We start from the raw sequence: 14146 nt of genomic DNA, 5'->3' as shown, positions 1-14146 counted from the left end.
TATTGGAGAGGGGAACACTTTATACGCAGGTGCAAAAAATTATAGGCTGTTTATCTACAATGATCTCCAATGCTTTAAAATGGACAAAAAAAAAAAAACAAAACAACAAAGACGTGTGGAAGAAACCGGAAAACAACCATCAAAATGGATAGAAGAATAACCAGAATGGCAAAGGCTCACCCATTGATCAGCTCCAGGATGATCAAAGACAGTCTGGAGTTACCTGTATGTGCTGTGACAGTTAGAAGACGCCTGTGTGAAGCTAATTTATTTGCAAGAATCCCCCTCAAAGTCCCTCTGTTAAATCAAAGACATGTGCAGAAGAGGTTACAATTTGCCAAAGAACACATCAACTGGCCTAAAGAGAAATGGAGGAATATTTTGTGGACTGATGAGAGTAAAACTGTTCTTTTTGGGTCCAAGCAGACAGTTTGTGAAACGACCCCCAAACTCTGAATTCAAGCCACAGTTCACAGTGAAAACAGTGAAGCATGGTGGTGGCAAGCATCATGATATGGGCATGTTTCTCCTACTATAGTGTTGGGCCTATATGTCGCATACCAGGTATCATGGATCAGTTTGCATATGTCAAAATACTTGAAGAGGTCATGTTGCCTTATGCTGAAGAGGACATGCCCTTGAAATGGGTGTTTCAACAAGACAATGACCCCAAGCACATTAGTAAACGAGCAAAATCTTGGTTCCAAACCAACAATATTAATGCTTCGCAGATGTGAAGAAATCATGAAAAACTGTGGTTATACAACTAAATACTAGTTTAGTGATTCACAGCATTGCTAAAAAAGCAGTTTGAACATAATAGTTTTGAGTTTGTAGCATCAACAGCAAATGCTACTAGTATTGTGAACACCCCCTTTTCTACTTTTTTTTTTCTAATAGCCAAATTTCATAGCCTTAAGAGTGTGCATATCATGAATGCTTGGTCTTGTTGGATTTGTGAGAATCTACTGAATCTACTGGTACCTTGTTTCCCATGTAACAATAAGAAATATACTCAAAACCTGGATTAATCTTTTTAGTCACATAGCACTACTATTATTCTGAACACTACTGTAAATGTGTTTTATTGTTATGTGCTGATGTGTTATTAGGTTCAGCACTTTGTGAGTTTTTCTATCAATGTTATTTATTTTTTATTGATATACATATACAGTACCATTCATCCCACCCTTATTGTAAAATACTGTATACAGTACAATCTAGGCACACTTACTCAATGTTCCTGAAATGTTGTTCATAATAATGAAAAGCTAAATATAAATAAGTAGGGAACAAATATAATATGTGCCATCAAAGTGCATAAATTATTACAGGAGGTCTCAAGTTAGTTCTAAGTAAACAAGTAGTATTTCATCAGGTTTTATAGTCGCTTCACTTTTTAAACTCAATTCAATTTATATGTATCGCAACAAATTACAACACATCAAAGCACAAGAGAGAGAGAGAGAAAGCACATCACGGACAATAGTAGGGAAAAATGTCCTAATCAGCATTTTGAATTTGTCATCACTAATTTACTGCACCGACGAAAACTTTTGGTATGATCCATCCATTCTTTAATTTCAGTTTTACATTCCCATTCTGTTGCTTATTTCGTCCCATATCTGCCAACATAGTGGGCATCATATTTCTCCCTGAGGTTGCTAGCGTAACTTGTTGGGAGGTAGAGCTCACAAACAAGCATACAACATGCCCAGTGCTTAGCGGGTGGCAGACAAAGCACACATAATTTTAACCAAACCTTTTCCAAATTTTCAGTAACTCATCCCGCATCCAGTAAACGATCCAGCAGGTAGCCGTCACATGTATGGAATATTACATAGGCAAAACAAAGGCTTTTTGACTGACCTGCAGCATCAAAATTAACCACCAACTAATTTGTTCAGTCTCATTATGTGCTTTTTTAAATTTGGTGAGTTACAAGATGATTGCATTTATTATTTTTTCTGGTATTGTCTACACAAGTTGGCTGGACTTAACTAACCCAAACTCTATTCTTGTTACCAGCACAGGGAACAACACAGCCCCACCGGTGAGGCAAGTAATGAACGTAAAAAGTATTCTCTACTATGATCTATTGACATTTACTTTCCACATCTTTACACCTACACAGAAAAAGAGGGTGCATACCCCAAGATAGTGAATTAATGACTGTATAAACATGTGGTTCTGAAACATCGTCAACCGTAAACAGCAGTCCTGCGAGTGACGCCAGAGAATTTCCCAGTATGATCAGAAGTGATCAGGCCCATTGTTGAATCTTTGCCTACCCCGGGTTGTTCCCATGCCACAACATCTACGTAACAGAAAACACGACTCAGCAAAGAGCTGACTGAACTCAAGTGGCTCAGCGAGGCACCGTAAAACCAGAGGGACTGCTAAATGAGTGCTTCTGAAAGTGCAACCCTTCTCCCCTGTTTATTGTCATTTACTGTAACCCTACTTGTGAGTAATGACATCTCAGAAAGCCTTGAATCATAACTAAATATTCTGTGACATAGAAAACAAAAGCAAAACAGATAGGCCACCCTATTACTGGCTGTAAAAATCGATGAGCAAATATACAAAATGGAAAAACAGTTCATTTCTCAATTACTGTTTGTTTAGTGACCAATCTTTCGAATTGTTGCACCCGTTACACTTTATATTAAAATGCCATCAGATATCTCTCAATCACTTAAGCAACTTATCAACCAAAAAAGCTTTTCAAAATGTAAAGATTTGCTGATTTGCTCCACTTTACATTACTGTAAACAGAAGAGTTCGAGATTTTGGACGGTTGGTTGGACAATACAAACAATTTGAAGACATTACCCTTGATGTATATAAAGTTGAAAGGGTTTTTAACATTTTATCTACCAACTGGTTAATTCTAGTAACAACAATAAAAGACAATAAAAGCATTGGCCATGTCAAACATCACTTTCCTGATAATCTCTCCAACAGCAGATCTATACATCTGCTGATCCATAAACTCAACGTATTAGTCCCTGCGACACACAACAGCCAACAATCTCACCAAAATCATGAAATTGAATTAATATATAAGAAACTGTGCTTTTACTGTGATGTTTTAGGACACTATCACACCTATAGATAATAGATTTGTTTCAAAAGCCAACAGAGTCTTTGTTACCATTAGTACGCAAGGGCACCATCTTTTTGACCTCGCGACACCAGTTGAGTTTCTTCTCTTGCTCCAATGAGGCCTGCATGGCTCGGTCCAGAATTGCAGCCTGCACAACCTCCCTGAATGCCTGCGGGAAGTGGTTCATGGCGATCATCTCCAGCGTGTATCGGTGCATACCACGCAGGTGGTGCATCAGCCCACCACTGGCAGTCGGCTTCACTACATCATTGGGAACACGCTGACGGATCTTCATTGCTTTCAAAAGGTTTGAGACGAACAGGAATTTGGGGAGGAAGTTCTGACCCTGCGACATGGCGGATGAGTGGCCAGATGGATGGAAGGTGGGGATGAAGAGGAACGAGGAGGAGGAGAGGAGGAGGCACCAATCAGCGATGACCCAATAATGCAGGAACTGGATGGAAGGAAAGAGAGCAGCTGTTTTAATTACCAATAAAATAGAACAGAATGGTGAACAGATGTGAAATTCCAGTGTGGACACACTTTTCCTTATCAATTCACACACTGTGTCCTTTTACACAACTTAATACATGTATTTTCAGGAAACCATCCAACATACATGATCGTGTAACTTTTATTTGTTGGATATTCTTCTGAACCAGATAGAATAAAGTCAAATATTTCAGGTTTCTAACCGAGTTTTCCCTTCTGGTTGTCACTACGTCCCAATGAGTTCAAAGCCTTCCAACAACAAACGGATGCCTCCCAGATCACAAATGAAGACCACTGAGAACTACCCGGGCTACTTGAAAGGTCATGCCGACTACCACAAGGTCTCCTCCCTTATCATTGTCACAGTCAAACAACAGCAACAGCAGCAGCAGTAGAGAGATTTTATTTTATTGCCAAACTATGCAAGTTTATACTCTGCCCCTAGAGGCCCTCTGTCCAGAGTGTTGATGAGGTATAGTTACACACAGCCTGGATGCATGTGAGCCATCATGCTTGCTGCCAGTGTTGTATTGACTCCACACCCTGACAATAATTGGTATTTGACAAGGGGTGCTCGTACAACCTGTTGCTGTGGCATTCCACCAATGGCCATGCCAAATGTTCTCTTTCATTTTTAAGTAATACTGTCATCAGCACAGCTGTGTTGCGGTAATGACAACCGGCTTTTAATATGGACACTACCTAGTTTTGTTGCTGCTGAGAACATTGATAAAGTACTGTTCAACAAACAACAGACAAGAGCAAAAGAGAAAATTGTATGAATTTGAAATGGACCAGAAGGAACTTTCTCAACACACAAACACAAAAAACACACTTAAGAGTTTTCAACCCTCAATAAATAAATCTATTTATCATATTCCTTACCCAATACCCTGCCACGTTTATTCTTCTAACCTTTGCTCAGATAAGTAACGGAAAATGTATGTACACTCAAAATTTGAATAAGATGGCTTGTGCACATCATATAAACCTTTTGTTTTCAGTTTTATAAAACATTTTAACTGACTGACTTTTAACTGACTGAATACAATACAATTTTGTGGAACATGCTGACAAAACAAAATTAATTAAACTCAAAGTTACAATTCTCACATGCACCTACTTACAATCACACATATATTCTCACAAGCATCTCTTAGAGGATACGTGTATACGAGTGTGGGAATACATATATGTACATACAGTATATTGTGTTTATTCACATATCTAACCATTCACCCATGTGAGAAAACCAACACAAGGTGTCTTACAAACACACAATACTGGCGCCACATAAACAACTTCAAGATGCTTTGGCATCTGGAACTCTACCGGAGAGTAGCCTTTGTAAAAGATATTCCGTTATTTGGTGTTTTTCTGACTTTGGTGTTGAGTGATGGCCCAAAATCAACTGAGCCTGCTCACATTTTTATACATGCCACAAGCATGATTGGCTCTTAAATACTTAACTGACCCATGCAGTATACGAGGGCTGTCAATAAAGTTACGGTCCTTTTTATTTTTTTCAAAAACTATATGGATTTCATTCATATGTTTTTACGTCAGACATGCTTGAACCCTCGTGCGCATGCGTGAGTTTTTCCACGCCTGTCGGTGACGTCATTCGCCTGTGAGCACTCCTTGTGGGAGGAGTCGTCCAGCCCCTCGTCGGAATTCCTTTGTCTGAGAAGTTGTTGAGAGACTGGCGCGTTGTTTGATCAAAATTTTTTCTAAACCTGTGAGACACAACGAAGTGGACACGGTTCGAAAAATTAAGCTGGTTTTCAGTGAAAACTTTAACGGCTGATGAGAGATTTTGAGGTGATTCTGTCGCTTTAAGGACTTTTCACGGTGCGAGACGTCGCTCAGCGCTCTCAGGCGGCGTCATCAGCCTGTTCAAGCTGAAAACCTCCACATTTCAGGCTCTATTGATCCAGGACGTCGTGAGAGAACAGAGAAGTTTCAGAAGAAGTCGGTTTCAGCATTTTATCCGGATATTCCACTGTTAAAGGAGATTTTTTTAATGAAAGACGTGCGGACGGGTCCGCGCGTCGGGACGCAGCCGCCGCGACGCTCCGCCACAGGAAAAACACCTCTGTTGAAAGCCTTAAGGACAAGTTGGAACATGTCCTGCCTGTTAAACAATTTCTCATATACTCACTCCACTGAAAGCCATCAAAAGCCGCCTGGATTTTACAAATGGTTATCAACACGGAGGTGTTTTTCCTGTGCCGCCGCACCGCGTCGGCTGCGTCCCGACGCGCGGACCCGTCCGCACGTCTTTCATTAAAAAAATCTCCTTTAACAGTGGAATATCCGGATAAAATGCTGAAACCGACTTCTTCTGAAACTTCTCTGTTCTCTCACGACGTCCTGGATCAATAGAGCCTGAAATGTGGAGGTTTTAAGCTTGAACAGGCTGATGACGGCGCCTGAGAGCGCTGAGCGACGTCTCGCACCGTGAAAAGTCCTTAAAGCGACAGAATCGCCTCAAAATCTCTCATCAGCTGTTAAAATTTTCACTGAAAACCAGCTTAATTTTTCGAACCGTGTCCACTTCGATGTGTCTCACAGGTTTAGAAAAAATTTTGATCAAACAACGCGCCAGTCTCTCAGCAACTTCTCAGACAAAGGAATTCCGACGAGGGGCTGGACGACTCCTCCCACAAGGAGTGCTCACAGGCGAATGACGTCACCGACAGGCGTGGAAAAACTCACGCATGCGCACGAGGGTTCAAGCATGTCTGACGTAAAAACATATGAATGAAATCCATATAGTTTTTTGAAAAAAATAAAAAGGACCATAACTTTATTGACAGCCCTCGTACATATACATAAACCGTGTAAGAATAAGTTATAAGAATGAGTGTAAAAATAAGTTATGCCTTGCATGACCCCTCATAAAGTGTATATATATATATATATATATATATATATATATATATATATATATATATATATATATATATATATATATATATAGTTTGTAATGAAATGTAAAGCCTGAAAAATTTAGTCCAATTCAAACACTGTTAAGAAAGCAATCATATCACTTAAATGGTTCATTTGTGTTAAATCAACTGAACTGTGCATAATAATGTAATGTTATTAAAAAAAAACTTTAATAATTTTATACTATAACACACAGAGGTTTTCAGGTACAAAACCCAGATTCTATAACAAACTGGAATCACAAAATAAAAAAAGAAACTAGCATGGGTCTTTTGCATTTGTGCAAACAAAAAATAAGTACACTGTTTTGGGGTAAAGGTGCAGGTGACTCAATCCCCGAGTATTTCTGTATTTGATAAAGACTGTAATCTCCAACATCCTCAACTCCAAATCTCATTAAGGATCAATATCTGACTGCAAGAACTGTGGCCATATCTGGTCAGATATAAAATTGTAAATTAGTTGATGGACTATTATTAGAGCAAAGCAGGTAGTTTAGATGGAAAGTCGTAGGGCTACAAATATGTAGATCTGGGTTCCATTCCACGTCATGCCATCAGTCTGTGTCCTTGAACAAAACACTTTATCTGCATTGTCTCAGTCCACCCAGCCATAAATTGGCACTGCTGTGATGGACTGGTATCCCGTCCAGGGACAGTCATAGACTCTTATCCACTACAGGCTACGATATCCGGGATAAGCATCAGCACAAATGAACCTCTGGACCTGTATAAGATTTTACATCTTCTACCATTATGAATAAGTGTAATATGTTTTCAGCCAGTGTAATATTAACTTTTCAGCCAATCCACTCAATGATCCTACCAGACCACAGAAGCTAAACAGAGCAGGTCCTGATTACTACTTGGCTGAGAGACTGCTTAGAAAGACAAGGGGTTGTATACGTTTCTCCAGGTAGAACTGAAGTTGCGTCAGGAAGGGCATCCAGCATTAAAGTTGTGCCAAATCCCTATACGGCTCTGTACTGGCTCAGCTGTGGTGACCCTGTACAAAACAGGTGCAGCCGAAAGCAATAATTTATCAAGTTACTTAAATACATTATGAAGTTGCTACTGACTAGGGTTGGGTATCGGGAACTGGGTCTTTTCGGGTATCGTTAAGAAATTGTTCGATCCACAGACATCAATAGCCTTTTTGCTTAACGATTTCCTTATCGGCCCTTCAGAGCAGCCGTTGTTTTTTGGGGTGTCGGGAAAATTATGACCCCTCTATGTTGATTACAGACTCTGCAGGGGGTCTGTAATCAACCGTTTCTGCAGCAAGGCTCTGTTTTGAAGCTTGAAGTAATGAAACAGTGCTCTGACCCATTGCTTCATTGGTTCTTTGCTTCGATGCTTTTCCGAAGCAGCAAATCTGCCTCTTAACCCATCTCAAAACCATCAAAATATGTCAATTGTGAGTCACTTTTGTGCAGATTAAAGTCACTAACTGGGACTCCTGTCTTGTTGCGAGAAAGAAACGAGAATTGTCCTCCGTTCCATAGGCACACCTCCAAACAGTGCGTCGCTCTCTGCTGAGTCAAGTTAGAAAGACAGAGCCTGGTCGGAATTAATAACTTCAAAGCGAATCGCCGTTTAAATCAAATGACACCTCTTTCTAAATGTTGTAATACAATCAAACTGCAATCGATCAAAATGTTTTTTTCCTCCCAAAATCAGACATCCTGCGCTGACGTGCAGCAGCTGGCTGAGTTCAGCTCAGAGGTATGGAATGAGATTCATGCCAAAATGTCTGAAAGGAAATGCTTTTGACAAAAACTACAGCTTTTGTTTCTTTTTATTCATGTCCAGAGATCAAGGATCCAGTGACCAATTTCATATTTATTTACTTTAAGATTCAATAAAATGTTGTTGACATAGAAAACCTGTAAAGCCTACTTTTAGTACACAAAAAATTCACAAGACATATCGATAAGGGAATCCAGAAGGAATTGGCTTGATAAGCAGAATCGATATCGATAAAATCTTATCAATACCCATCCCTACTACTGACACAGTATTGTATTGCTTTTTCTTGTAAGGAATCCAGTAACAAACTGCCATGATCATGAAGTAAAGAGGGACATCATGGTGTTGAAACTGTACTGTTACTTGGTTTGTGGGGGACCCCTAAACAATGTCTGATTACAAAAAAAAATTGGCACAGATCTTTTATTTTATTAGTGGAACAAGAACAACATGTGGCCCAAAAGATTTTGTAACATTTGACATTTTGAACAGGTCTATAGTCCACCCAGCTGTAAATGGGTACCCACTTTTGGATGGGGAAGTGACCTGCGATGGACTGGCGTCCCAATCAGGGCAATCATAGACTCACATCTACTTCACACTAGAGTATCCGGGGAGAAGCACCAGTGTGATTTGCCTCGGGGCCTATTGGGTTTGAGGTAACCAGGACTTGGGAGTAAAAACATAAAAGGTTGTCAACTCATTCTCACAGCAACTTTAGTGGTCAATAAGTAGACCTGGAGTTTTGCTGACTTTCTAACTTCCAACATTAACCCTGACAGTCCTTCAAGTGGTATGTGTGTGTGTGTGGAGGGTAAACAGCAGCAGGTGGAAGCAGACTAGGCCACGCTAAAGGGCTCGTCGGTCACATGAGGGACTTGTGCCTTGAAAACATACAGCCAACATCTGGATGTCTTTCCTCCTGGCGGACAGATGTGGAACAAACGGGGTCGCGCTTTTCGGATGTCTGGGCCCCACACAGCACACACACACAAAAACACAATAACAGGAGACTTTGCTGACGTGAAAGGCTTACGTAATTCCAATGACAGCTCCTTCGAAACAATATAGCGTCTGACACGGCGGGTACGGACACCGAGCGGCGGCTCCGAAAACACATTAGCCCGCTTACAAAAGCGCCGTTTTCCGCCGGAGGGTGACGTCTTTGTAAACAATGGCTGTCAAAGCCACTGTCGTGAGCGCAGGCTGCTGTTGCTTCCTCCTCCGTGTCCCCACAAGCACACATTTACTCAAGGCCTCGATGTGATGCAGCGAGCCGAGTCCCTGCTCCTGCCCGAGACGTGGCGTCCACACGCGGACCGCAGGACGGCCTCTTACCTGGCTAATATGATAACAAAGCCCTCCCGGATGCTCAGGCAAGTCCTCCCTCAGCCACTTCACTCAGCTTCACCGCAGCACTGCTCGGCGCCATTCAGCCGTCTCTTACTATCAGGTCTGTGTTCGAGTCCCCTCAGCCGACAAAGCGTCTCTAAAGAGTCAACGCCACCCCGAGCGCTGTGTATTAAAAAAAAAAAAAAGAGAAAAAAAAGCCCGTCAAGGGGATTTCCAGAGGGACTTTCCGTCGTCCACCCATTTCTCTCTCTCTCTCTCTCTCTCTCTTTCACAACCTGAGCAGTTACAGTTTTCTGCCACCAGGGGGCGACTGACTCAACTATAGATCCCACCTACTGAGCACAAAGGAGCGTCACTGAGTGAGACAGACAGGCCGCGTCATCCTCTATTTCACGAGACAACCTCACATTTTTTTTTCTTTTAAACTGAACAGCCCCCCGTTCCTTGGGATTCATAAAAAGGGTTTTCAGGATTAATCCCGTATACCATGTAAAATATATTCTATCAGCATTGTTTTTTTTAAACAAGTCCAAGTTTAATGCTGCCTTCACGTGCTATCGGAATTATGGAAATTATGATATAACACATCACATTGATGTGTTGTGTGTGAGTGCGGTGTAGTTTCATGCACGAACTTTATACTTTTTCACACAAATAAATGAATTATGAAATTATTTGTCATAAATTGACTAAGTCGCTCAAAGAGAAAAGAAAAGAAGCTGCAGCTGTTTGTACAATTATGCACTGCTCCGATCAATGTATATATAGCAGGTAAAACAAGTGTTGAACACATCACCAGTGAATTTATTTCTAAAGGTGCTATTGACATGAAATTTTCACCAGATGTTGGTAACAACTCCCATAATCCACACATACAAAGAGATCAAAACAAATAAGTACAGAAATTAAGTTATGTGTTACAGTAAAGTCCCTTGGGCTGCTCACATGTTTTGTACTCGGGGTCGCCACAGCAAATCCAAGCTGGATCTGCATGTTGAATTAGCACAAGTTTTACGCCGGATGCCCTTCCTGACGCAACTCCACGTTACACGGAGAAATGTGGCAGGGGTGGGATTTGAACTCAGAACCTTCAGCACTGAAACCAAGCGCATTAACCCCTGCTAAGTTATGTGTTACAAATCTATTTAATATTTTGTCCAAAAGCTTTTGTTGGTAATGACAGCTTCAAGACACCTCCTGTATGGAGAACTAGTTGCATACATTGCTCAGGTGTGATTTTGGCCCATTCTTCCACACAAACAGTCTTCACATCTTGAAGGTTCAATGGACCTCTTCTATGACCCTTAGCAAAAAGTAGTATACTTAAAGTTCATTTTATTAAGTATGCTTCAGTATAAGTATAGCAAGTATACTACAGACCATGTACTGTTAGTATACTAGAAAGTACACAAATTTAATATGTTTCTCATATATTTTGTAAACGTTAGTGGGAAATAAACACTTCTCACTCCTCTTCTATGACCCTTAGCAAAAAGTAGTATTAACATACATCTGTAACTTATCATTTCAAACCGGTAAATTTCCCAATCAAATGAAAATAGCTAAGGTTGTGCCGCTGTATAAGACTGGGGATAGACACCACTTCACAAATTATAGACCTGTTTCTTTGCTTCCACAATTCTCCAAATTATTAGAAAAGTTATTCAATAATAGATTAGACAAATTCATAAATAAACATAAATTACTTACTGATAGTCAATATGGATTCAGAGCACATAGTTCAACATCACTTGCATTAATAGAATCAGTTGAGGAGATTACAAACGCCATAGACCACAAATTACATTCAGTTGGAATATTTATAGATCTTAAAAAGGCTTTTGATACAATCAATCATGACATATTAATCAGTAAACTTGAACAGTATGGAATTAGGGGGTTGGTGTTGCACTGGGTGAGAAGCTACTTAAGTAACAGAAAACAGTTTGTGAAGTTGGGGGAATATACATCATGCTTGGACAATGCTTGTGGCCTCCCACAGGGGTCAGTATTGGGTCCAAAACTGTTTCTAATTTATATAAATGATATTGTCAATGTTTCCAAAAGATTAAAATTAGTATTATTTGCAGATGACACAAGCATTTTTCGTTCAGGGGGGGATTTGCAGGAGTTACTGAGGAGGATCAGTATAGAAATGGGAAAATTGAAAATATGGTTTGACAGAAACAAATTGTCATTAAACTTAAGTAAAACAAAATACATGTTATTTGGCTATTGTAATACAGACATACAGGTTCAGTTACAAGTCGAGGGGGTAGATATTGAAAGGGTACATGAAAATAAGTTTCTGGGGGTGATAATAGATGATAAGATAAACTGGAAGACTCATATAAAACATATACAAAGTAAACTGTCAAGAAGCATTTCAGTTCTAAACAAAGCGAAACATATTCTGGACCACAACTCACTCCACATTCTTTACTGCTCACTGGTTTTACCATATTTACAGTACTGTGCAGAGGTATGGGGTAATACTTATAAAGGTACAACACAATCACTATCAGTAATGCAGAAAAGAGCTATAAGAATGATTCATAATACTGGCTATAGAGATCATACAAATCCACTATTTTTACAATCCAAATTCTTAAAATTCACAGACTTGGTTCATTTTCAAACAGTACAAATCGTGTATAAAGCAATAAACAATTTACTTCCAGCAAATATTAAAAATATGTTTTTTAACAGATCAGGGGATTACAGTCTGAGGGGGAAATTTAATTTAAAGCATCAGTGGGCACGAACAACATTAAAAGGTTTCTGTATTTCTGTCTGTGGGGTGAGGATGTGGAACAGATTGGGAGTGGGGCTCAAGCACTGTCCAAGCATGAACCAGTTCAAACAGCGGTACAAAAATATGTTTTTTTCTAGGTATAGGGAGAAGGAAGGGTAATGAGGGTTAGGGTGTTTTTGTTTTTTGCTTCGGCTTGTAAATATATAGTATTTTGTATGTAAGTAGGTATGTGTAGGTGTATATTTATGTTTGTGTATATATGTATATATATGTATGTGTATGTATATGTGTGTATATATGTATTTATACGTATTTATATGTGTGTGTATGTTGATATATATGTATGTATGTATATATATATATATATATATATATATACTATATATATATACTATATATACTATATATATATATATATATATATACTCGTATATATATATATATATTGATATCAGTTTAGGTGTGTAGGAATCTATGTGTATATGTGGCAAAGGGTATTACTGGTTGTGGGGAAGAAGGGGTAGGGATAAATAAGCTGATGCTTCACCCTACCCCTTTTCGGACATGTTGGGTACACAGTAGGAACTTTTTTGTTGTTGTCTTTACTGATCTATCTTGTAATTGTTGTTGTATCAAATGTTCGAAATAAACAGTTTTCATTCATTCATTCATTAAGTATGCTTCAGTGTAAGTATAGCAAGTATACTACAGACCGTGTACTGTTAGTATACTAGAAAGTACACAAATTTAATACAATATGTTTCTCATATATTTTGTAAACGTTAGTGGGAAATAAACACTTCTCAATCTAAAAATGCTGTTTTTGTAACCAGATAACACATCTGAAGTGATTTACAAGACATCTTATGGAGATGTTAGAATGCAGGCCCCGGGAACGCCCATCATTCGACAAAGCCAACCAACCGTGTGTCACCATCATTTGCAGCTAATGTCACCATAGGATTGGAGTGATGAGACCACTACTGAGCCAGAACTCTTCTAAGGAGTTTACATGCATGGGCTGTAGCAAAATGCAACATTTCATTGTGGGTAATGTCAAAACACAGAATAGCATTCTTTCTGTCCCTAATCAATTTAAGGTGTACGTAGGGGCACCGTTGACCCAGTGTACCAAAAATGAGGGGTTTACTTATGATTATATATGGTCATAGGACCCACATTAGGCTCAAAATTTACTCGTCTTCCTTTACTCAGTTTCTAGTCCTTTTATTAAATTAGCAATGATTACATGATTTGTTCATGAAATGACATGCTAAATTTGTGGGAATTATATAACATCATGTGACACAATTGTTGACTAAGTCAGAAGGGAACTGTCTGGGGAATTATTCTACTCTCCAGGAGGAAAAGGAACTGAAAGTGAGCAGGTGACTCATCAAAGGACTGAGTAACTTTTATTTTGTTAAAAGCAGGTAGAATCCTACAAAAGTCCCATAGCGATTGACCTAAACAATAACATGTTTAAATAAACCTACCAACCCTGGTACTCAAGACCATGCACCTAAGTGGCTCTACTCATCTTTTTTTTAGATATATTTTAGTATACTCTAGTAGAGTTCTACCTTCGAATTGGTGTGTATAATAGAAGATATACCTTACTGAATTTTCATGTACAGAAAAAAGGCTTCATGGTGATACATCAGGTAATCTGTGGTCTTTTATGGTGTAGTTTTGCCAGTAGGAGCTGGACAAGCACAATGAACCTTGGTTAAAAAT

General features: G+C 39.3%; 1 protein-coding gene across 1 annotated transcript in view; it reads right to left on the bottom strand.

Annotated features, from left to right (window-relative positions):
- tnfaip3 (tumor necrosis factor, alpha-induced protein 3) overlaps positions 1 to 9942 on the bottom strand; it is a 30880-nt gene extending 20938 nt beyond the window's left edge. The window contains 2 exon segments of the mRNA XM_034184219.1: positions 3158 to 3563; positions 9640 to 9942. Coding sequence (XP_034040110.1) covers positions 3158 to 3464 — 307 coding nt within the window. The 5' untranslated portion in view covers positions 3465 to 3563; positions 9640 to 9942.
- Positions 9943 to 14146: the final 4204 nt, after the last annotated feature.

The sequence above is a fragment of the Thalassophryne amazonica genome, chromosome 13 (assembly GCF_902500255.1).
Source record: "Thalassophryne amazonica chromosome 13, fThaAma1.1, whole genome shotgun sequence".
Taxonomy (NCBI): domain Eukaryota; kingdom Metazoa; phylum Chordata; class Actinopteri; order Batrachoidiformes; family Batrachoididae; genus Thalassophryne; species Thalassophryne amazonica.
The sequence above is the reverse complement of the archived record's forward strand: the minus strand, read 5'-3'. Positions and strand labels throughout refer to the sequence as shown.